We start from the raw sequence: 26,458 nt of genomic DNA, 5'->3' as shown, positions 1-26,458 counted from the left end.
TTAATGTAAGTGTCTTAATAAAATAATATGGTAGGTTTGTCCAGCTTTTTATAAGCATGATTTGCTTTGTGCGTTTCTAATTCACCACTTTGCCTTTGTGTCTTAGGCATTTTATATCATTAACTGTAAAATAATTGTACAATTACTATCTTGTAAGAATGCAGAATTGTGTGAGATGGGAAGTAAGGCTGTGACTGGTTAGTAGTGATATGGAAGTCCACCAAGGAAAAGCAGGTTGATACAAAGCACACTGAAGGACCAGTAGGTGGTGCTGTTCTCTATGGGAACACCAATTCAGTGCCCTAGTATGATAACCTGGGTACTGTACTGTAAGTTTTGATATTAAGCCACAAGAGACATATTCCGAACAGTACTGGTACCACTGATTTATTAGAAAGCATCCTCATTTATAAATATATGCTGCATTTAGATTGCACCTGATATTAGCACAAAATGCATTTTCACTAAAGCATTTTCAAGGATACTTCTTCAGGGTAGTGCTTATTTTGTTTTTTCTTGCGTGACATAACTATAACCACTCCAGTAAGAATGAAGGCTGTGAGGAAAAGAACAAAACCTATAACCAGAAGGACTGTTAACACAAACTCCGCTTCTTCTTGGGACAGATATTTCCCAAAGACTGCTATTTGTCCAACATGTAACTCTGGACCTACAAAAAAAGAAATGGATAATAAGCGATTATATGAAACTTGTTTTAAATTCCAGATGGTGTTGGTTTAACTCTGAAATGTGCAAGGGGTTAAGACATGCATTTTGTCTTTTGTGATTTGGAAATCAAATTACAAGAAACTTCCTGCTGGTGTCTGACATGTGGTACTGTATATATAGTAGTACAAAATAAACAAAACATTTTTTAAGTTGTTGGTTAAAGCTACAACTGTTTGTTTTGGCAGACTTGTCCATATTATGTCCATATTATATTTTACATATTATGAGAAGTCTAGCCTTAAGGATATCTGTTACTGAGAAAGGTAAAGTTAATATAAATACAGTAAACAGATCTAAGATAATAAGGTTATGTACCAGTATATACAGTACTTTCCTTATAGGTGCATTTATCTATGTATCATACTGTGTGCTTTTTAAATTACTGTATGGCAAATGTGCTTTTTAAAATACATACTGTAAATATTTTACCTGAATCAATGTCAAATCTCTGAGGCACTAAGAAAGAAATAAACAAACATTCAGAAATGGATGTAATTTTTCATTTCCTCATGCAACTCCAGTAATTAACACAGTCCAACAAATGCCACACCAAAATGTCAAACTCATAATTATTGGATGCTTGTGGTTAGGTCATTTTTTCAAAAGCATAATGAGACCTTGTCTTATTTTTATTAAATGCAGGATGATTTTTAAATACCTCATAAAAAAGCAAGCAAAATGAGGGGCAATTAGCTTCATACCATTCTTGGGATGAACAGTATAGACTGTTTCCATGCCCGCATGGATGTGATCTGATACGTGGCAATGTAGGAGCCAGGTTCCCGGATTAGTAACTTTCATTTCTAAGGTCTGAAAAGTAGCTGGGAATAAATCAAACACATCTGCCCTGTGTCGTTTTCCATCCTAAACCAAAGCACGAGAACAAAGTCAGCTGGTAAATGAATGGTGTAAAGACAGGTCACATTTCATTTAAAATAAAGCCATAACCAAACATAATATTAACATTGAATCCCACTGCAAAAGAACATGCACTGCTGCAGCATTTAGATCACAGAAACTACAGTTATGCAGCATTTTAGCATTAACAAAAACAGATGCAGAACAAACATGCATCAGAAAGCAAATACTTTCTCCATTTTTCCTTTATATATTATATAATGTTAGAAAGGGAAAATGTATGTTGACAAATGTGCATTTTCTTAATGTATAGACCTGGTGAAATAATTCATATGTTGTTATGTCCAATTAATGTCCAGGTTTTTTGTATGTATTATAAACTTTCTGGTGTTCATTCCAGTGATTTTTTGTAATCTTAAAGATCTGTATGGGTGAGAAAAATGTTACAGCAATTATCTGGATATGACATTTTCTTAGACAGAAACCTGTCAGAAAATCAACATAAATCTGGTTTAAGTTACTCACCATGAAAGTAAAACTCTGAGCATGGAAGTGGACTGTATGCATATCAATTTCATCTCCCAGTCCTATTAGGTACCAGTCTATGCGTTCTTCTTCATACATAGAAAGTCCATGAAGATTAGCATAAATTTTTCCATTTATTGCTGCAAAAAAAAAACATTAAACACAACCTTGTGACTTAATCTTAATGCAGGTTCGTGGTAATAAGTTGTACATATCCAGACAATTTCCTGTAAGCATCTCCAGGATATACAGTACAGTACTATACAGTATACTGAAATGAAATTGCAGTACCACTTCAGAAAACCATTTGACAGGCACCTGTGGGCCTGACCTCTTCACAGCTGTCATTATATCACTACTATTCTAAAACTGATGAAAACATACTATTTTTGCTAACCCAAAAATCGATAATTTGAGTCAACAAAATCAACAATAAAATTAAATTGTGTAATGCACAATTCAGACATGCTTTAGACAAAATAACAGGTTTTAAATAATATTTTGAACTCATAAAATATTTATAATTTTATTATTTAAAATTAAATTGGAGACATTTTTCAGAAACTCAGAAAATGGTACATGTTGACTCCAATTTAAAATCCCATTCAAGGTTTAAACCCAGAAAACTGGAATCAATAAGTCTATGATTAAGTTTGTGGCTGGAACAAAATCCAGTAGCAAAAAATCCCCCAGGACTGAGGTTGGAAACCACTGACATAGTAGTCACAAGCCTTACCATGCATCTTATTGCTTTCACAAAACCTTTCATCCTCATAATTGATTTCAGAGATGTTTTGTTCACTGTACATTGCAATGTTTTTGTCAAGGTACCAGGATTGATTTTCATCAAAAATGAAGAAGAGGAGGCTGAATTCTCGGTCCAGGTCGGCTCTGGATCTTTCAGGAGTCAATGTGCCCTTCCGACATGTTATTAATGGACCAATCAGACCACTGTGCAAATCCTGCATAACACAATACAAATCCACATATTTCTAACACAATTCTCATCTCCAAATGTGGCTGATTCCAATGTATGCTTTTGTTATACTGTTTTTTTCAAAGTATAATAGTTAAATACCAATATGTTTTCATCCAAATATCAGTGTAAAGAACAAGTGATAGATTAATTTGTGTATGTTCCTCTGGCATATTTTCTTATACATAGTTTCTATAAAAAACAATATTGTTTTTGACAGTATCTTGCTTACTTTGACTTTTAAAAACCTTATTGGGGTGACAAAATATTTTCTTTTCTATAGCTCTTGCTCTTGAGAAAATATATATTTTTTTAAATTGTCATACTGGTACTGCAGTTTGCATGTGTTCACAGTATACATACAGTATATAGAGGACAAACCCACATCTCTGACGGTAATTTCATGCCATGACGTTGGGATTGCAGACATGCTAATTTATCAATTACATCTTCTGCTATTGCTATTACAAGTCTAGATTTAAAGTTACATTTCAGTTTTGTTTCCTTTTTGAATTAATTTAATACTTTTTAAGTCAGCAGTTTAAATCACATTTGTCAAACATGACTAGAAATCCAGGACATATGACTGATTGCATTTTATTTTTCCCCAGTTAAAACTATACTTAGAGTAAATCCTGGGTTTAAATTCTTGTAACATGGGTCTTAGTTTTGTTTTCACCGTGACCTAAAAGCATTGATTTCAAATTATCTTACAATAGGGAGCATAACCCTTATTCAAATCATCTTCTGATTATGTTTGCCTACTACAAACATACAATACATACAGTATATGCATACGAATATGTCCTGTCAGCAATAGTGTTGTACCAAAATATCTTTTTACAGCTCTTAGCTACAAGTCAGAGAACAAGAAGTAAGCCCAAATTAAACAGGCTTAGTGATATATAATACTATATACCGGGGTATAATTATATACAGTATTATAAGTAAATAATTACACATACCTGCGAAACTAGAGTAGATGTAAATTTACAATTAAAAAAAAAACAAACAAAATATAGTGGAGTACCTTCACAGGGTGTACCATTGAATAGTAGGCCCATGTAATGCAAGCTGAATCTCCAGGACCAGGCCCTGATCGCTCTGGAATATTCCATCTGTATATAACTATCTCCCCTAGGAGCAGTGGCAGAGAGAAACTGGTAATTAGACTTGGCAATGCCTGTGGCACAGGTGGCAACATTACAGTAAGTATTCAATTTTCCTTTCACACAAGATCATTTGAAATCTATTTCCATAACCTATCAAAATACATGGAAGTCTCCAGTTAAACTTAAGGATTCTGATTAAAATTGTTTGAAAAGAGGAAAGAATTAAATGGTATGAATGAAAGCTTGTCTGCAATAAACTGAGATCATTAGTTCATTATCATTGATACTGATAGCTTAGTATATATTGTTTAGAGAACATAAGCAAATTCAATAGGGAGAATGCAATTTGTATGGTTTATGTGGTGCTCCAGGACTTATACACAAACTATAATGTATAAAGTATTAAGTATACGCTCTAAATATTATTTGCTACATCTGTGACCATGTGTGATTACAGCTTCAATTTCTTGGGACAGTATTCGTATCTTAACTACAGAATTCAAACTTTACAAAGGCTTTTCAGCATTGAATGTACTGTAGCTGATATATCATACCAATCAATCATATAATACCCTAAATAGTAATTATAAGCCATTAAACTCTTCCATCAATTTGGCAACAGTGTGCAAAAATCTGCTTCTGGGAAAATTTAAAGATCACAATAATGCAATGGGCTCAACCTGAATATTCAGTGATGTTTTCAAGATATGTTCAGCCTTGTGAAATTTTAACAATGATTTCAAGGGTACTGTCACAATATCTTTTGTGGACTCTTGTCATGGATCTGTCACGAAGTACCACGGCAATTCCTTTCTTAATAAGTACCATTTGAGGCTACAGTATATTGTAAATCTTAAATCTGATATATGTATTTCATATGTCCACTAAATTTTTTATCTTCAGATCATCTTTGAGCTTCATTTTATGAGATGTTGTTCTCACCTTTAAAAGTGAATTCCGTAAACTGTATACAGTATAATTTAAAATAATATAAAAATAGTTTCTCATTCCTATCAACATCACAGTGTCTGCTGACTAATATTTGATTAAATCATAGACATTTTTAATCAAAAGGCAAAATTTCAGTTTGTCAGTTTGCATGATCAGTCTCCAGTGCAATGTGTAAGAATTCTCTTAACATCCCCTTTAGTCAAAGATTTGTTTATCATTTCAGAAGCATTTTCAAGTAATTTAATTTATTATCTATCAATTATTTCCATCCTGTTATGTGCCTACTGTGTGCTTTCAAAGTGTTCAACATAGAGGTTGGTGCCATTTCTGTCCGCTTTAACTATGCCCAGTTTAACTTTGTATACTTGTGTAGCATTTTGAAAATTAATTTTAAAATAAACTGTGTAACACATCCTCAGTGAAGAACAACTAACATCAAACTATTCTTCCATATTCACAGTGTGAATTATGCATAGTCCAAAATTCCAATTATAAATTGCATAGTTATGCATAGTTCCAAGTGTATCTGTTGTTTTCTTTAAAAAAATGTTTTCTTTAAAAAAAAATAATGAACAGTTGACCATAAAAAGTATTTTTCAAAAGAAACAGTACTTGTGAAATCTAAAGCTAGTCAGAAGGCAATATTTACAAACAGGTGGGTAGCTGCGTCAGCATGCGTAGGCTGCAAAGGAACAAGTAATAGGTTTATTCCATGCTGAAAAAAAGAAGAAAGAGAACACAACGTTTCGGCCGTGGAGCCTTCTTCAGGTGTGAGAGAGACAGGGCAGTAGGCAAAGGTAAAGTAGCTGGAGAACAAAGGTTGGGAGGGAGGAGGAGTGAGAGGCGGGAGCAGGGGACAGAAAGAGAGGCCAATCAAGAGGTGTGAAGTCAGAATGGGTGCAGAGAGGTGTGAAATGAAACTTCCAATGAATGGAGAAAATTTAAAAGAACAGTAATCTGTCGTTAAGGGAAGGGAGAATGTGTGATCCTAACTGCAGAATAATTTTAGTTTCGGTGGTCTTTCTGATGTATGAGTTCGGAAAACCGTCTTTGAGAACACAGACGGAGAGATTAGTGTGGTCGTGGCCGTCAGAGGTGAAATGAGAAACAATGGGCTTGGAGAGATCTTTAATCTTCACAGCCCTGACGTGTTCTCTGAAGCGGTCTCCGAGTCTCCTTCCTGTTTCACCAATGTAGATGGCTGGGCATTTACTGCAAGAGATACAGTAAATAAGGTTGCTGGAGGTACAAGATGCTGTCTGGGTGATCCGGAATTGTCCTGAGGGGCCTTGAATGAGTGTGGTGGTGGCTGTGTACTTGCAGGTGATACAGCGAGCTCTGTTGCAAGGGAAAGTGCCTGGTGTGGATGGTTGTTGAGGGCGGTCAAGGGAGCTGTGAACAAGGAGGTTACGCAGATTAGGTGGTCGGCGATATGAGATGATAGGGCGATCAGAAAAGAGGGCCCCAATGGAGGGATCATCCTGTAGGATGGAAAAATTCTGGTTAATGGTCCTGGGGATAGGAAGTGTGTTAGGGTGGTAAGGAAGCACCAAGGGAATGCGGTTGTTACGGCGGGAGTTCCTGATCGGGTTGATGGTCCGGGGGGTGTTTTTGGCTCGGGCAAGGGCCCTGTCAATCACACTGCTGGGATATCCTCTGTTGATAAAAAATGAGTACATTTCGAGGGCTTGGTTCTCGAAGTCGATGTCGTCGCTGCATAGTCTTCGTAACCTAAGGAACTGTGAAAAAGGAAGAGAGTTTTTAGTGTGGTTGGGGTGAAATGAGCTGTACAGGAGGTAGCTGTGTGAATCCGTGGGTTTGTAATAAACTGAAGTGGAAAGTCGGGGGTAGTTGATAGACAAGTGGATGTCTAGAAACGGAAGAGTGGTGGAAGATATGTGAACTGTATATTTGAGGGACGGGTGGAAGTTGGTGAAATGGTGCAGGAAGAACTCGAGCTGATCGTTGGAGCATGTGGCGGCACCGACGCAATCATCAATATATCGTTTGTAGAGGTCAGGGACATAGCCAGTGTAGGAGGCGAAGAAGCGTTCTTCTACCCAGCCGACAAAAATGTTGGCATAGCTGGGTCCCAAGCTATGTACAGCTCATGTACAGCTCATTTCACCCCAACCACACTAAAAACTCTCTTCCTTTTTCACAGTTCCTTAGGTTACGAAGACTATGCAGCGACGACATCGACTTCGAGAACCAAGCCCTCGAAATGTACTCATTTTTTATCAACAGAGGATATCCCAGCAGTGTGATTGACAGGGCCCTTGCCCGAGCCAAAAACACCCCCCGGACCATCAACCCGATCAGGAACTCCCGCCGTAACAACCGCATTCCCTTGGTGCTTCCTTACCACCCTAACACACTTCCTATCCCCAGGACCATTAACCAGAATTTTTCCATCCTACAGGATGATCCCTCCATTGGGGCCCTCTTTTCTGATCGCCCTATCATCTCATATCGCCGACCACCTAATCTGCGTAACCTCCTTGTTCACAGCTCCCTTGACCGCCCTCAACAACCATCCACACCAGGCACTTTCCCTTGCAACAGAGCTCGCTGTATCACCTGCAAGTACACAGCCACCACCACACTCATTCAAGGCCCCTCAGGACAATTCCGGATCACCCAGACAGCATCTTGTACCTCCAGCAACCTTATTTACTGTATCTCTTGCAGTAAATGCCCAGCCATCTACATTGGTGAAACAGGAAGGAGACTCGGAGACCGCTTCAGAGAACACGTCAGGGCTGTGAAGATTAAAGATCTCTCCAAGCCCATTGTTTCTCATTTCACCTCTGACGGCCACGACCACACTAATCTCTCCGTCTGTGTTCTCAAAGACGGTTTTCCGAACTCATACATCAGAAAGACCACCGAAACTAAAATTATTCTGCAGTTAGGATCACACATTCTCCCTTCCCTTAACGACAGATTACTGTTCTTTTAAATTTTCTCCATTCATTGGAAGTTTCATTTCACACCTCTCTGCACCCATTCTGACTTCACACCTCTTGATTGGCCTCTCTTTCTGTCCCCTGCTCCCGCCTCTCACTCCTCCTCCCTCCCAACCTTTGTTCTCCAGCTACTTTACCTTTGCCTACTGCCCTGTCTCTCTCACACCTGAAGAAGGCTCCACGGCCGAAACGTTGTGTTCTCTTTCTTCTTTTTTTCAGCATGGAATAAACCTATTACTTGTTCCAATATTTACAAACTCCTACTCATATAGTAGGGACTCAAATAATTCTAAATCAAGAGCAGAGCTATATACTGTACCATAGACGACAGAAAGGCTGCAAAAAAAGCAGTCAGAGACCAATTAGTGGGAGCAGCACTAACATGTGGTGGAGTTAACATCAGACGATAATGCTTCCCTTCCTGATAAGCCACATGTACCTTTTGAAAATACTTTGTTGACCCACCCTCTAGCCATGGGTTCACAGGATGTCGGACTTAATTACCCCAAAAGAGGCCACAAGACCTCCAAATATAACAGTTTCCTTGCCATTGGATTAAGGTCCCTTGCTTTAATGAACCATGTGGAACCTGATATACAGTATGTGGGACCAGGTGTGCAAGGATTTTACAATGAAAGAAGACCTTCCAGGACATTTTACAAGCCTTTTAGCAACCAGCTAGCAACGACAGGAGCAGGCCTGTGAGTACTGGGTGCTCCTGGACTTGAGTTGGCACAAAAGAGGTCTTACAAATTTGTTATTTAGCACTTGTATGAAGTAGATCTGCATGTCAACAAGTATCATTGTAACCGAATATCCCTCTTCAGGATCTTCTCTGTCACAAGGGGGGAGCACTACAAAAGATGCCATAGACATATTTTGTCCAAGTTTATCTCCTCAACAGAATAATCGCATCCAGCAGGATCACCTTTACTGTGGTGGAAATGAGAAAAGCCTTGCAAAGCCATGCAAAAGTTAGAACCTCAAAATGGGCAAACCTTATGGCAGAAGCTATCTCCCCACATTGCACCCATGGGGCAACAGCTGGGTCAATACACTATTGAACCGACTGAACTAAGTGAGACATACTGTACCCAGCAAAAAAGGGACAAGTTGAGTAACTGAAGAACATGCTTTGTGCAGTTGGTTTTTCCATCAAGAACAAATTCATAATTCAAATTGATGAGTTTCCTGTTGTATAAACCATAAAATGATTACATAGGTTGTCAATCTCAGAATTGCACTGAAAGGCTAACTGTAAGGAATTGCTAAATAATAAAATATATAACGATTGAATTCACTGCATTAATACATTAGAGGATCCTTAAGAAATACATTATAAATTGTCTAAATTTGAAGGAATTTGAATGGAAAAACAAGTGAAACAACAAAAAGAAAGATCTGTTCCACAGCGGTTTTACTCGGACTGCCAGTAATGACAGTAATGACAATAAATACTGTACCAGGCTGTGCTGCATGGCCTTTTCCTTCATAGAGCTCCTGAACCCCATGTGCATGTATGGAATGAGTGTGAGATCCATTATTTTTGAAAACAATCACTATTATGTCTCCCACCTCAGCTCGAATAAGGGGACCTGTGAAATCAGATTCTTATTAAATCAGTTAAAAGAATACACTCATAAAAGATCATACACTTCATATTTCACATATTTTCAAATTAAGAGTTCTACAATTTAGTCCTTTTCATATGGACAAAACATTCATTTAACACTCTCAATTTAGGAAATCATATGACAGTACGTTATGTTTTCAAACTTCTACGTATCTGCTCTGAAGGACAGATGAGAAAACAACTGCACTAGTGAGTTATATGATCAACATTTTGAGGGTTGATTGGGTGAAATGATATTTGTAACTAACATATTTTCATACTGTGTATTCTTGCACATTTTATGTACTGTATCTAACTGAAAACTGTTTGGCAAAACAGGTATATATTAATTATTAATAATTAACAGGAACTAGGGAAAAATGAGTGAGTATTATTACTTTCACCTATCCTCCAAGTACAAATTCCAAACTCATACATGAGTTGGTGAGAAGAATAAGGATGCTTTTGCCAAACAGCTACCATCAAGTGATGTTACCTGGGGGTCACTATTTTAATTGCAAGTCATATTTTCAAACTAGTATGTATTCCATAGCCAGTGCGTAGTATGGTTTTGGAAACACCCGATATTTGAAATTAGAAGTGTTTTTTCATACAGCCTTTGAAATATCAAGGTGATTTATAATCATTCCCTGACTCATGGGGCAAAGTGAAGATACAGTACCAAGTATTCCTAAATGTTCTTCATCTCCTTTTCTTTCCTTGAGTTTAGTGAAAGTGCCATCTGTATATTCTCTGTACACAACCTTCTGGTATTTTGATCCAATTAGACCACCTTCTTTGCCAACAAATATATGTCCATAACTGCAGATAGAAAAATTAAGAAAATGACATAATGAGGACCCTTCAGCTTTTGTTATTAGTCTTGGTTGGTTTGTGCCACTCATGTATTTATTGAGCATGCTTACCTAGACTTCATTTTTGAACTTAAATAAATTCCTTCTCCACACATTGAAAAAACCTTTTCTTGATTTAAATCCCAGTAGATATGTGGGTCTTTGCCTTTGTGGATTGTCCCAATATATTCATTCCCACATATCCAAAACAGGAAGATGACCTGCATCATACATGACTATGCCTATTCTATCTATTAAACATCAAAAGGTGACATGTATACTTTGTGTTACACACAGTTCTAAATTAGGTGCATATAATCTCACCTCTCCGCTGCTGAGCTGTTCAGTATCCCTAGTTCCCATGTTCTGTCAGGAGAGTAATCCCATTCAACCTCATCTGCTGCAATATAATACACTGAGGACACTCTGTACTGAGGCACACGTACAGAAGGAAATCTATCACTGTTACATTCTAACACCTGATACTGCTGCCTCATTCCCGCAAGAAAATGTTCACTTGTCAGGCATATTACCCCAAAAGTGCCTGAAAAAAAAACAGAAATAAATAAGACACATAAAGAGAAATTTGGTTTCTAACATTAGACCTAGTTATTTCCAACAAGTCTTTCCACAGTGACAACAAGAAAACAAGAAAATAATAAAGGAAAAAAAATGTAATGTTCCAAATGATAATTGCAAGATTCAATTTTTTTAATGATAATTGTCAAATTAAAAGCATGTCAAAGTTGTCCTTCAAAGGAAACTAAAACTAATTGTACTGTATATTGAATAATTCATGTTTAGTTTTGTTCCAAGTATAACCTATTATGTATCTTTATTTTAAAATAAATTGGCACCATGATGTCTATAAGGAATGGTCTGTAAAAAATCGAAAGCTTTTCATATAATAAAATAAAGGTTAGTCCTATTGTCTTCTCAAAAACATGCAAATATCTGGCAAATTTAATGTGGCTGTGCTAGATTTCCTACACCGACGAGTTTCTTGGAGAGATTGTTTTACTGCCTTGAGGACTTGACACTTTAAACAAATAGTATTATTAGATATTGTGCATGTGAAACTCACATTTCAATATCTATTTGCGTTCTCCACTATGGTTCGACTGTATCTTGAAATCATTTTTAGTATTTATATTTATATTTACCAAATCAGGAAAGCTGAATTACTTTCAGTTTTCCAAAAGAAAAGAAATGTTTTTTAAGTTGTTTCCTTTTTTTATAAGTGTAGCATAGTTACAGTATTTTAAAATTAAGATGCCCAGAGTTTACAAAAAGTAGATTTTTTAGAATTTGCACTTGGATAACTTTGCCAAATTCTTCACAAATGAAGTGAAAAGGAGTCTAACATGATTAAGATGGAAAACTTCCATTTTACTGTAAGTCTGTTTCCACTGCCAGTAAACATCCCCCAAATTAACTCTGTCACTGAGATCCACCTGATTTTCCATGCTCCTTTTACCACGCTACTATTTCTAAGAATACATTACTTTCTTATTTTGTACTATAGCATCTTTAATTCAAAATATTAGAAAAAGCATCCAATTGCTAATTTAACAGAGGACTGAAGGCTATGTACTTTTGAGCTTAAGACCATATATCGGAAGCATAACATGTTGAAAAGCACCAGCAGACAAATTTATAATTTCAATGGGCCAGAAGACTGGGAATGTGAGAGAAAAATGAACTTGTGAAGCTCAACAAACTAAAGATGGTGGGATAGGCACAGTGCTACATACTGTTAATCTGAACACTGAGGATAAGAATTACAGAAGTCTAACTTTGAAAGCCATTTGGGATGGATAAGAGGACTTCCTAGCATTCAGATTCCCCTTAAATTGAACAGTAAAAATCTGTGACCCCTGACTTTTCCTTAATCAGGCCCTCCAAATAAGACTTACCAATATTGTCTGGTTGCATCAGCAGTGTAGAGGAGGTGTGAGGTGTCAGTGTGACTGAGTCTTTGTGTCTGCCATTGACTTGCACAGTGTTTCCTTGGAACACAACTCCATGAATATCAAACTCATCTCCCAGACCCAAGAGGTGCCAGGATACATTACTCCCACGACACATCTCCAGACCAGGCAATTTGCTGTACAGGAAACCATTGATAGCTGTACCAAGCAAAAGTTCACATCATTAGTGTTACAGATGAATGTGGAAGTCAAGAGCATAGATCTGAAGACAAACAAACCATGACTGACCAGACAGTGGAAAGGCTTGGCCTCGTGTGTAGCGTGTAAGAAAACTCCTTTAAATCTGAGATTTTTCCTTCCATTTCATGGAACAAACACTTAGAACTGGTATTTGAAGACTATTAAGTATTTCAGCAAAGGTAAAAAAAATTCAAAGGTATAAACAAACACATACAGTATTTCATATATTGTAGCTTAAGACATACCATGCATTAGATTTGATGCCTTAAACTCCTCGTCGTCTGTGTCAATGTTAGGATTGACAGATGCATGCAGCAGGCTCTGTCTCAGATACCAGCTTAGATTTTCATTAAAAACTGTGAACAACAGGAAAAACTCCTTGTCTATCCCTTTCTGCATGAACAAAAGAAAACAGAACTTTTAACTACTCAAATTTTTCTGTCATTTAAACCTTTACTTACATTTAACTAATGGACATTCTTCAAGAATGTTCAAAAATGGCAAGGAAACAAATGTGCTGTGCATTTATAATTAAGGTACTTCAGATGAATTATTAACTTCAGTCATTTGTACACTATTAGATGTACAGCATTTTTACTGCACTTGATAAAATGCAATGTTTATCAATGTTGATCCCCCTTAAGATAAAACTGTATATGAAAGATTCACATCTTAGTTATAGATTCTCTGAATTCTGTGGTATTTATTCACTTTTCTATTTTAAAATGAAAAATAAATTTGACCATTAATTGTAATTTGCTGTTATTGTTTTATTTAATAATTCAAGTAATATTACAGCTTTGAGGTCAATAGAGATGAATATGTATTTAAATATTATATTTCCTATGACCAGAGAAGAAACACAACATTGCAACTGTGGAGCCCTCACTGTTTTTTAATATCCAATATCAAAGGTTGAGGCTTAAATTCTACATACATTTTAAATTAGCACATAATTTTAATTCAGTGATTTACCAGCTCAAGCAATTTAATACAACATCGACCTCAAGAAATCAATCAAAATCTCAGGCTCAAATTGATTCCAAAGCAAAACCCACTTTATATCATCTTGGCCTATTATCCAGTCATGCGGCAATTTGAAAGTTTGACATTTACCTGCAGAAAAATCTCTGGTGATAAGTATAATTTAAAAACTAAGCATTTTTAGGGTGTTTTGTTTTGTCATAAAATTAGTGTTTTATTCTGTACAAAAGAAATAGATTTAAAAGCTATTGAAAGATCAGTGATGCATAGTTCTTAGTGCTGCTTTTTTGCTGTTTCCTTCTAGCTCTGCAATATACAGTAGAGTATGTTATATTGTTGAAGTTAGCAACATCAAAGATAAATTAAAAGGGCACATTTTTTTACACCAGAGATCAGCATTTTTATTATTTATTGATTTTTTAGAGCAGATGATTAGAGATGCAGTCTGTCAATTGCTCCTGCTGCCTCACAGCTTTTGGGGCCTCATTGTAATTCTTATTTGAAGATCTGTGTAGATCATATTCTCCCGGTAGACATTGTAAGTTTTCACCAGGAGCTATTTCCTCTCAAATTGCAACTAAATTCTGTCTAGGTTTAATGGTGTCTTCAAATTCAATGTAGCACAAAAAAAGCACAGGGAAGTACGACTCTCTTAAGAAATGCCGAGAAGCCAAATACCAACCTGTTACTAAAACTTGTGGCATTTATACAGTAGTTTAGGTCCTCTTACTCTGATTTAGAAAGCATTCTGAATTTAACAGTAGTTAGTTATAGTCTACATATACTGTATGATTAGTATTTAATTAAATCAAAAAGTGATAACAGTACCTGTGTATTATCATACTTCAATGTGCGAGGTTTACAGATAAGCAAAGGTCCAACAAGGCCTGAGTTTGTGTCCCGAACAGGATCTACCGCTGAAAAATACATCCGGGTCAGACAGGGGGGGTCACTGAGTGTAGGTCCCACATGTTCGGGCACAGACCACTTATAGGTGAAGTTATGGAGGGGTTGCACAGAAGTTCCTTCCCCTAAAACATCTTAGAGAGAACATAAGACATGGTTTCTTAAATAATACATCTTAAATAATATACAGTATATATACCTATTAAAATTATATATATACAGTAGTTTAACATGATAATCTTTCCGTTTTTACCAGATTCTCCGTTAACAGCTAAATGCTGCCATAAAGACAATCCCTGTGATTTTTTTAGTATATGGCACAAAAATCAATTCAGTTTAATTTAATTGGTTAAAAAGAAAAATCCACTGACTTCCAAACAAAAATACAGAAATCATCATCTGCTTTTGTTCACACCTATGGTAAAATGTCATTGAAAAGAGTTACTATGGAAAAACTATGTAGGATACATAACAATGTGGCTGATAAGCTTAAGTTTCTGGTTGCATCCTTCTTTGTTACAGTACATTGTCATTTTAAACAACCAACAATGTAAAACCTGCATTAAATGGGTGGAATAGGTGACCTTGAGCTTGCTGAACCTCCCTCTGTAACTGGGTCCTGGACTTTCTGACTGAGATACCTCAGACAGTCCGGATTGGAAACTACGTCTCTAGTACCAGGATACTGAACACCGGAACCCCCAGGGCTATGTACTCAGACCACTCCTGTTCACGCTGATGACTCATGACTGCACTGATAAGCACAGTGCAAATTACATCATCAAGTTTGCTGATGACACGACAGTGGTGAGCCTCATAAGTAACAACGATGAGGCACTATACAGAGAGGCGGTGGAGCAACTAGCAGACTGGTGCTTAAACAACAATCTGTCTCTGAATGTAGATTGGACAAAAGAGATGATAATTGACTTCAGGAGGGCCCGCGCTGATCACTCCCCACTGCACATCAACGGCTCCCCTGTGGAGACAGCTAAGAGTACTACGTTTCTTGGTGTGCATATCACAGATGACCTCACTTGGACCATCAACACCACCTCCCTAGCTAAAAAAGCACAACAACGTCTCCACTTCCTGCGGCTACTGAGAAGGGCAAACCCTCCACCTCATACTATCCATGTTCTATAGAGGTACCATTGAGAGCATCTTGACAAACTGTATCATTGCTTGGTTTGGGAATTGTAAGGTCTCTGACCGCAAGTCCCTGCAACAAATTGCAAGCTCTTTGCCCTCCTACCATCTAGTAAAAGGTATCGCAGTACTGTCTGTATATGTACTGTATATGGACCAGCTCCACCAGACTCCGTAACAGCTTTTTTCCACAGGTTGTCAGGCTCCTCAACACCCTGGTACCTACTGCACCTACTCCAAATCTGGAAACCTAGTTATTTTCTGCCTAATGTCAGGCATACTGTCTGATGTATTCTTTGTACAATTTTTTGCACAATCCTGTAAAGTAAATTCCACTATACTTATTGCACTTGTACCCTGGACCCTGTTAGGAATGTCTATGTCTACATTGTCTATAGCATTGTCTTGTCAGTGTCTGTCTGTATTCGCACCGCAGACCTAGAGAACAATATCTTCTATTCTGTATACTTGTATATGGCTGGACTGACAAATAAACTTGAACTTGAATAAAGTAAACAACAGGTCAAAGAAATGAAATGCTTATGAGAATACACAGAATAAACCAAGAAAACTCTCTGAAGATTCTCAGAAAATGTCACCAGCTCAAATGCTAACACAGCCAACACTTTTTTGAATCAGATAAGGATCTCATAGGTCTTTTGTTGTCTGACTGAATGAAATTAAATTTCCCAAAAAAAATAGGGACTTGTAGACAAGAAAGATTTGTTTCTGAGTACTAAGTTTAGAATGCATACTCTTTATTGATGTATTGAATAGGATCTAACTCATTTATCTGCTTTGCAAAAAGCACTTAATTATTTCTGGAATATTTGCTGCTGGGGCTGGCTTCTACTGTATGTAGAACCTTTGTCTTAAGTTTAAAGGAAACTGAATAATCCTCTTTGTGTATAGAAGGAATTGTTTTAACAGTTAATTAAAAAGCTAGCACATACCATCACCATATGGGGTTCCCTCGTGTTCCTTCTTGTAAAAGACACCATGCGGTTGGATGCTATAAGGTCTGGATGCCATGTTAAGGAATTTCACAACGATTGTATCTCCAACTTCAGCCTTTATCACAGGGCCTATGATAAAAATAAGAAATTACAGTATATAGTGTACTTCCTTTGAAAGAATTTAAGTAAAATTATTTTTACTTTTTTCAACAAAAGACATTATTAATCATTTTGTCTCTTACATCTTAACAGCAATTTTATCAAGACTGAATATATTATCTCCATAGCATTAGGATTTTATTTGTTATAATACTGAGAAGAAGAATCTTCCACTGTGAATACATTTTACTGGATTTTCAGTGAAACAGGCACAGCAAACGATAACACTTAGTCCTTAAGGGAAATCTCTTTTAAAAATAGTTTTTCAGTCAGATTTGGAAAATAAAAGCAGTTCTGATTAGACCAGCAATACACAACATCCACCTTGCACTGAACTGCACAATTTAAATGGATATGACAAATATGAGGAAGGCATATTCATTAAACATTAAAGTAAAATCTAGATGTCAACTATTAAAAAAGCACTAGATGATGAATCATCCAATTTGCCTTATCCATCAAAAGGAGACAAGTACAGTGGATGAAAATCAAAGTAGTGAAGTACGTAAGTAGCTTTTCACAACACAAGGTTAGAAATTATGAGGAACATTGCTTAAATTAGCACTGTACATTAGTGAGCATCTATTCCACAATAAGTCTTAATAAGAACTTTTAGAAGATTTCACTAATGTGAAGTAAAATATAAAGTTACTTGTTTTATACAACAAAATATTCTTATAAAATATAAATTCAAGCAATACACTACAGTAAATGTCCTGGAGTAACATATGTTGAAACACTTCATCTTACTGTATTATTTGATAATAAGACTTTCTGGATTCTTCATGTAATGTGCTCCTTTACACAGTATGATTTTAGTTTCTTTCTTTTTAATTACCAACATTTTTGTTATTATAGTTGCCAAATATTGAAATATAATGTGGATTAAAGTATCCAACATACTACTGTATATTGTATCTTTTTACCCAATTCCTGACTTGATAATTAAAATGATATTCCCAGCGTTTTTTATGTAAGATCATTACAGAAAAACAACCTGAACTGTACTGTAGCCAGGGACCTAATAGGCAAAGTAAACAATCACATAATGAGAACTTGAAGTAACAGTGTGAGAAATAATTATTTACATCTCAAGAGCAAACAATAGATTCATTAAAGGAGCTGGTAGAATTAAGTTGCATTGTTATAAATAATGGATAATCAATTAGAAAATGATTACAAATATTTTTTTTACCTAAAATCCCTAGGTGCTCTTCAGATGTTGTCCTCACTTTCTCTTTGGTAAATGTCTCATCTGTGTATTCCACATACTTTGCTTTCCAGTATTTACCACCAGTTCTTTTTGATGCGTTACTGAAAGAAATTTCAGAATACTGTAGCTGCACATTCGGGTGAACTAAACACAATAAATCACTTCTTCTTTAACAATAGTTTTAAAAAAGTTCTAATACCAGGTGTATACCTGCTCTTCTTCATTAGACTCTGTATTGTCTCTCCATCTATTCCAGAAGGTCCATATGTCCATAAAACATCCTTAGCTGCAATGAAGTACTTTCTTTCTTTTCCTGGCATTTGAATATTAGGAGTTGTTTTGAAACATTCTTTCACCTCATACAGTGCCTCCATACCATCTATTAAAAGAAAGTTTTGAAAAACTCAAATACAAACATATGACATACAGTATGAAATAAATTTATGTCCAGTATTTTCATACTTTTTTTTAATTTGGGGTGAATTCATTCAAATATTGTCAATCTTTTTTTGCCTGGCTCATAGAATAAGTATTGTATTGGCTGGTACTACATATCTCTGGAAAAAAAAGCATTTTGAATAGATCACACTTTAAAGTCTTATTATTGAAAAACACTTTACTTTTGGATCTTATTTTACAAAATGTTCTGAAGAACATTTACTCTTATATTATCTTGATAACAAATGCCTGATGTTTAGTCATTTGTTTTTGGGAGTGGGTTGCAATCACAGATATACAGCAGAATGCTAAAGTTTTTAAAAAGGTCAGCTTTCTATACAAGAACTATACAATTATGTTGCCAGCACTAGAGCTTAATTATTACATCACCAGTCCAATAGAGGCCATTAAATTGCACTAGGTTTAATACAAAGCAATACTTACATTTTACATATGGCATCATTATCTATTCAAGTACACCAGCATTCCTAAATAGACTTATGTTTAACAGGTTCAATTAGGTTCTTAAAGACGTCACATTAGAAATCATGTCAGAACTTTTGGAAAATAAAGTCTTTTTTTACTTGTTTTGATTAACATACTTCCTTAAATAACAATTCTGCCAAGCAGTATCAAGTGATATCATTTTTGGAAATGTTTGATACTGTCAGAATGATGACTCACACTGATTTATGTAGACATCAAACTGACACAGGGTCGAGTTTCTTTATCTACCTCTCCCAGAGGTGCCGCCTGCTAGCTAAATAGCAGACTACACAGGATAAATTTTAAAAAAGTGATTGAGACCTGAATTATAGAGCCTCTGAATTGTAGAGAGTATAAACATTCAGTTTTTTTGTCTACTGTTACAACTTAAACAATTCTACCTTAAAGGACCTGTATCTGCTTGAACACATTGCATGGATGAGGTGCTGGACCACATTTCTGGGTTACGATGATTTACTTTTCTCAACTTATTGAGTAGAACCTGGAAGATTTAGCTGGTGCCAAAGCACAGGGCCTGTCTCTGACATTTAGCCTCCTTACCCTTTTTAATATACATCAGCTGTCATGTGTTTGGCTGTATATGCGACAGTACTGAAACTATTAAAAAGGAGTGGAATTTCCTTTGGCCTAAAGCAAAATTTGTGGGGCACATAGCAGGGCCAGAGGTGGTGTCCATGGACATAGATTAGAGCGATGCATTTTGTTTGTGGCTGGTTTATAATAATATGGAAGAAGAGATATCAAGACTGCTGGAACTGATGTTGACTTAGGAACGGATATCCAATTAACAGCAGTTTATTAAGGAATGGCTGACATAGATACTTCCCTTCACTGTCTTACAACAAAGACCTAATTTCAATTATGTAAATGAACAGGAGACTGAAAAGGAGTCTGAGAGAGGTGCTGACCCAGTCCTCAATTCTAGTCTTCCCAGAAACCAGCTGGCATTTATGATCAACATTGATACCAACAAAGTGGGGATCAGGGCTGTGTTAATGCAAATGGATCCAAGGGGGAGAGGGGCATTGCTCATTACATCCAGGCACTGACTCTGTCAAAAGGGAACTATGGTATAACTCAATAAGTGTTGTTAGCTAATGTATGGTCAAAAGAGTGGAACACATTTGGGTCTACATTCACATAAACCATTTTTGCCTCTCCAAAAACTCCCACTCATTGCTTCTCAGTTTTAGGAACTAGACAGGCAGACAGCTCAGTGGCAAGAAACCTTACAGTACGTTGACTTTGAGGCAGAGGTACAGGAGGAAGCTACCACACTGATGCCCTGGACCAGGGAAAGGATGCATCTAAGCTGCTGCAACTTCAGTCAAGCAATCCAAATCTCAGACCTTGGTCTGACAATGTGCCCTCATTTTCCATGTGGTAAACTGTCTGAATCCACTTTGAGATGTCTGCTACATCTGTTGCCACCAAGACCTCAGAATTTCTGCAGGACCTGTAATTCCTGTGTAGCATAGAAGGGTAAGTGTGGCTATCTCATCCCTACTGCAACAATATCAGGTCGAGGAACCTACTGAATGCAAATATGCAAAGCTGGACGTCCCCAGGAACTTTCCGCAGATAAAGTAAGCTAACTAACTAATCCTCAAAAACTTGCTCACTTTCACCATCATTGGGGATCATGTCTATTGAGAAGGGTACTATATTCTGTCACATTGTCATCTCACAAGAAAGAGGTTATTACATGACTAGCCTGAAGAAGTGCATCCTCCTGCTAGAATGTTGTAATCAACATTAAATGAGATCCCAGGGGCTAATCAATGTAGAATTGCGCAGCCAGGTTGGTATCAATCACTACAAGAGAAGATCTGTAGGCTAAACCACTTTTGAATAGACACCCTAGGCCAGACCACAGACCATCACACTTGGATTTTAGCATTGATCATTCTGTTGTCATATCAATTAGCATATTGTTCTGCACGTCTACTAACCACTCGTGCATCAGGGTGATAGATTTTACAGAAAATCCTGATTCATTGCTTTTATTGATTTTGTTCCTATCTAGATTAAATTCCATTACCTGTGCCCAGTCAAACCTCTTATTAATGAGAAGACCTAGTACATGTACAGCATATACAGTGAATCACAGTGAGTGATCAGCTAATCTAAATTATGTCTAAAACATTTAATTAATATCCAACTGATTGCTTTATATTTCTAAAAGCATACATGCATAGAGTAATACATTTATTTCGATACCCACTATACATATTGGTTGACAGAAAAGTACTGTTTGTCATTAAGAACAATGGATACCTTTGCTGTCAGCATAATTTATGGGTTTTTTTCAGTTCAACATGGTGTCCAAAGAAAACATATACTGCAATATTTGTCAAAAGTAATTTTTAAGTAACTTTTAATAAGGATTAAAACTGAGTCATGCTGTGAATTTCAATTCACTGAAGCTGCTGCAAACTGAGGCTGTTTTAGAGAACAGTTCTACTTACCATAGGTACTGTTTTGTCTTTGTAGTGTGTGGGAGTATGTGTAATCATTCCTAACTGGGTTCTGATGTATAAGGCCATGCTGCGTTCTTGGAACTGAAGTTGTTTTTCAAATGACTAAATTTGGCTAAAACCAGGAAGAGATTCTTTCTGAGAAGTGGCTGTTGGATAACACTGCAAACTGTAACCATGTCTGCCTCCTTCTTCCACCCTCACTGCTTTTGTGTTAGGGTCAAGAAGTAACCTGACATTTTTGAATTTACAAAAGAACAAAGATGAAGGCAGAGAAGCTGGATAGAATGTCAACCTTAAGGCAGATATATTTTAAATCTATTTAAAAGTAAAAGTAAATCATATGAAATAATGTTAATTAAGACACAATTTCTGCTCTTTCTTGAGTATAATAATACTGTAACTACTGTACTGAAAACTATTCCAGCAATACTTTTAATGCATGCACTTGGACTGAAAGCTGTATTTTAGATTGAAGCATTTAATATTACATCCTTTGTGCTTTCCCCCATCCATGGCTATTCTCCTATCACAGAAACTTGGTTCATCTTTACTTCTTCTCACTATGAAACTACTTCAACCTCACTTTATCACTGATGGATGTATACCAACAAGGACAGCCCAGGATGCCCCAGCACTTAAATGAATAGCATGTCCTTGTGCTTATTACCTGGCCCAACTCTAATACAAACAAAGCAGAGGTAGAATTTACCAAATATATATTAAGCACATTTAATCCAGGCTCTCTGCAGGTTTTCCAAAACACAAAATTCAGACTCTAGTCCCACACACTACAAATAAGCGTGTTACTACCAGGTTAGGATCAGTTTCCAAGATGGATATAAAATGCGGATATCTTAGATTTTCCTCTATCACCTTTGTCTAGATGCACTTCTATTTATATTAGTCTGGTCCTGCTTCCTCCCTGCCAGACTTCAATTCACTCTTTCCTGTGTTCTTATTTTCTTTATTGTCAGCACATGGATAAGATTGAGCAACTGTGTACCATGTCATCCACTAAGGTGTTGCATCACAGTTTTATTGAATTTCTGTCTTCAGAAACTACTGTCACCAGCAAAGGAAGCTTAACATAAATCTGCTGTTTACCTTTCAGGTGTTCATTTACTTGGCAGCTCAAAAGCCATCTCCCAACATTCCTGGGGACCATCTCTGCAGTCACAAAGGTCGCTGGAAAGAGGCTGACAACATCTGCTCGCCTGTGGCTGACCGTCACACTCTGCCCGTGGAAGAACGCATTGTGGATGTCGGCTTCACTTCCCATTCCAAATAAATGCCACGTTACTGAAGCGCCTGCACACATATGTAGGTCTGGCAGATTTCCGTATATATATCCATTGATAGCTGAAGAAGATATATAAATATAATTTAATGGAAGATAACATATTTTAATGTAAAATTATATATTTCAGTATTTTTATTTCTTTAGGGTAGTACAGCATGTACAAGCTAAATAGTCTACATTATTTTTAATTAAAGAACAACTGGAAGCAATTTATTAATTTACATGTTTTCTTTTTTTTTGCCTTTTCATTTATTTTCCATTTCCATTTTTTACCCGTTTGATTGGGCATTAAACCCACTACACACCAGATGATTAAAATCATGAGAAGGGCATGTTAATTAAACATCTGTTTTTATTCAAACTAAACTCTAGTGCCTTGAGACGTACAATGCATTCTATTGCGGGTTTTAAATTCCTCATCCTCTTTGTCCACAGAACCAGGGTCACTGCAGTATCTGTTGATGTTGTCATCCACGTACCAACTCAGATTTTCATCAACATTCATGAACATTAACAAGAAGTCCTTATCAACATCAGAGCGATTCGAAGAGTGTCCATCCAAAACACCTCAAAAAGATAATGATAACCGTTTAAATGATGTCAATTTTAAAGAATATTTCAAGTCCAATTTTGTGATTTCAGTTACATAATGGATGTTTTATGAAACTAAACTAGGCTGACCTTGTGTGTGTGTTAAAAATTATTATACAGTATGTGATCTCAGCTTCATGTGACATAATGTAAAAAGACTTATTATAAGTTTCAAACAAATAAATCAATAGCAATAATTTATATATTAATATATGAGAAAGCCTGGCCCTGCAAAAAATAATAATTAACTCATTCTGTGGTATTTGGTTTTGACTTTATAGTAAAGTTAGTACACAATCCTGAAAGCTTCCTGACCACTGTTTGATTATAGATGCTCAGGTTTTCCTGATTAATTATGGCATTTATTTAGTATTAAAGAGAAAGTGGTAGATAACAAGAAGAGTGTTGTAACATTGTGGATGGTAAAATACAGAAATTAAAACATTTTTCACAGTCTAGAGAGATACAATTATCTTCTGCTTTCAGATCTGAAGTTTTCCATTTCATTTGAAGAGGTATTGTAGATCTTACCTTTTTTGCAAGTCAAGAGTGCCCCAATGAGGCCAGATGCAATGTCCCTGGGTGCATCTACGTGTGAGTGGTAAGCCCATGTCAGACAGTTAGGATCACTGGCAGTTGGGGCATGATCACCAGTTACTGTCCAGATGTAAGTATGGGTTCTGCCAGGAGGCACCCCATCATCAGTTTTATCCTTTCCAAAGGTCTGGTCTGGGTAAAAAGCACCTGAACAAGAATCGGTGAGGAGAAATCTAATTCTAGCAGCACAAAGTCTAATTTATAATTGTTTATGAAATAATTATTTTACAAATATCTTGGTTTATTCTTGAATCCTAATGTGACCCAAATGCACCAGTTAATATGGGTAATTGTGTATGCAATTTAGTGTTTAAGACTAAGTAATTTCAATTAAATTAATTAAATAAAATTAATGAAACAAATACAGAAATTGATTTAAAAACTACTTAAGAAAGAAACACAACCCAAACCTTGATGAGCTTTTAAAAAGAAAACTGTTTCATATGCCTAACTCCAGACATATTTTGACAAATGTCTCAGTTCGTACATCAGGTACTGCAGTCTATTGGTTAACTTTAATTTATTTTAGCAAAGTTAAAGCTAGATGTATAAAGCTCAAAAGTAATTATTCAAAAAAGAAATGAAGTAAAAATGTATGTATTTTCAAACAGAGATGCATGTCAACAGATCTAACTGAAAAGCAAAAGTCTGTTAACTGCACGCTATACATGTTGAAGCATTAGACAGCTCCACATCAACCACTTTCTCACTGAACCACTGACCTTCGGAGTCTTTGCTGTAGAAGACACCATGAGGATGGATTGAGTATGGGCGAGATGCAAAGTTTTTTAGATGAATGATTATCTCATCCCCCAATTCAGCTTTCAAAATAGGACCCAGGAACCCAAGCCAAGCTGGCTGAGGAATCTCATGTGCATAGGTGGCATCAGAGTACTGCTTGTAAACAGCTTTCTTGTAAATCCTCCCAATCGTTTGAGAATTTCTTAAGGGGTACTTAATTGAATCTCTAATAAAAAAAGACAAATGAAATTAAATGAACAGTAATATATATTTTAGGAATGTGTTATCACTTACATTTTAACTATCCACCATATTAGTCTTGAAAAAAATATGTATAGACTGTGATTTATTCCTAAAAGAGACATTACATCATAAGTAATATTAATCCTTGCTTTTATATACAGTACCCCTTTACATCCCATGGAATTCCAAAGTACTTAACACATAAAAGAGGAGCCACTTCATCCACCCCTGAAGTTCAGCACCCACCTGTGCAGCCCCACTACAACAGATCAGGAGTGGAATTTAGTCAGGACACAGGGGATAACACTCTGGGCATATTAGAAAAGAGCCATGGGATCTTTAATGACCAAGTAGTCAGGATCTTGATTTATTGTATCATCTAAAGGATATCCCTGTTACTAGACTATATCAATGTACTACATTTTAATAGAATATTTAGACTAAGGTATGAAAAATACATGCTTATATTCCTCTAAACACATTACTTAAGACAGATCTCTGTAGGGCGTCACATGCTTTGATTGGTTTCATGGATTAAAGCTACATCTCTTCAAGATGTATTTACAGTACTTTGCAATGTAGGACTGTAAAAGGCAAAGAGTATATTTCTAGAAGACGAAGGAGATAAGACACTGTTAGTCTACAATGGAACAAGTAATAGGTTTATTCCATGCTGAAAAAAAGAAGAAAGAAAACACAGCATTTCGGCCGTGGAGCCTTCTTCAGGTGTGATTACCACACCTGGTAATCAGGACACCTGAAGAAGGCTCCACGGCCGAAACGCTGTGTTTTCTTTCTTCTTTTTTTCAGCATGGAATAAACCTATTACTTGTTCCTTTGCAGCCTACGCATGCTGACGCAGCTACCCACCTGAACTGTTATTCTACAATGCCAGACTCAAAAATTGATCTGAGGTCATTAATGAGCATTATTATCTGCAGAAGCAGACACATATTTGCTTGTAAGGAAGAGATATGTGTGTGGGTGATGGGATTATAGCAATAATTAAGTGTGAGAGAAGTGTCATCCTTTTGGTCTCTACCTAACATTTGAAGTAACCCTCCATAATAATTATCAGGCTTATTTAAACCGGCCTAATCAGCCTTACAAAAAGCCACTGAGAGCTCTTTATCGACAGAATGGTTGCTTTTTACAGCAGATCATTGAATTTACAAGGGCATGTGAGTTCACTTCTCATAACCAAAGTAATGGTGTATCAAACAGATACCAAACAAAAAAGTGAAACAGAATATCATGGAGTGCACAAGAGGGAACAGGGCAGTGGCTTGGGTCTATGTTTATGTGATTTCTGCATGTAAGGCTGGTATTCTTATTAGGTGTGGCATTTTTGTCCCCTTTTGTGTCCACTTGTCTCTTCCTTTAAGATCTTCTGACCACCCTAGAGCCAACGATACAGCAGAAAGCATTCTTCATAGC

The 26,458-nt window shown here is 36.5% G+C and overlaps 1 protein-coding gene across 3 annotated transcripts in view; it reads right to left on the bottom strand.

Annotated features, from left to right (window-relative positions):
- Window positions 1-366: 366 nt before the first annotated feature.
- Window positions 367-26,458, bottom strand: part of LOC148653826 (hephaestin-like) — a 29,649-nt gene continuing 3,557 nt past the window's right edge. For 2 of the 3 annotated variants that reach the window (XM_088596777.1, XM_088596778.1), the window contains 19 exons: window positions 24,760-25,004; window positions 23,972-24,184; window positions 23,237-23,416; window positions 22,654-22,908; window positions 18,335-18,503; window positions 18,107-18,225; window positions 16,750-16,881; window positions 14,570-14,781; window positions 13,003-13,150; window positions 12,503-12,715; window positions 10,911-11,130; window positions 10,415-10,554; window positions 9,584-9,715; window positions 4,119-4,225; window positions 2,849-3,074; window positions 2,113-2,252; window positions 1,431-1,593; window positions 1,159-1,185; window positions 367-670 (listed from right to left, as the gene is read on the bottom strand). In XM_088596777.1, coding sequence (XP_088452903.1) covers window positions 465-670; window positions 1,159-1,185; window positions 1,431-1,593; window positions 2,113-2,252; window positions 2,849-3,074; window positions 4,119-4,225; window positions 9,584-9,715; window positions 10,415-10,554; window positions 10,911-11,130; window positions 12,503-12,715; window positions 13,003-13,150; window positions 14,570-14,781; window positions 16,750-16,881; window positions 18,107-18,225; window positions 18,335-18,503; window positions 22,654-22,908; window positions 23,237-23,416; window positions 23,972-24,184; window positions 24,760-25,004 — 3,247 coding nt within the window. In that variant the 3' untranslated portion in view covers window positions 367-464. The remainder of the gene's footprint in view (window positions 671-1,158; window positions 1,186-1,430; window positions 1,594-2,112; window positions 2,253-2,848; window positions 3,075-4,118; window positions 4,226-9,583; window positions 9,716-10,414; window positions 10,555-10,910; window positions 11,131-12,502; window positions 12,716-13,002; window positions 13,151-14,569; window positions 14,782-16,749; window positions 16,882-18,106; window positions 18,226-18,334; window positions 18,504-22,653; window positions 22,909-23,236; window positions 23,417-23,971; window positions 24,185-24,759; window positions 25,005-26,458) is intronic. The other variant, XM_088596779.1, reaches the window with a different exon arrangement.

The sequence above is a fragment of the Lepisosteus platostomus genome, chromosome 10 (assembly GCF_059453375.1).
Source record: "Lepisosteus platostomus isolate fLepPlt1 chromosome 10, fLepPlt1.hap1, whole genome shotgun sequence".
NCBI lineage: Eukaryota > Metazoa > Chordata > Actinopteri > Semionotiformes > Lepisosteidae > Lepisosteus > Lepisosteus platostomus.
This window is presented reverse-complemented; position numbering and strand designations above follow the sequence as displayed.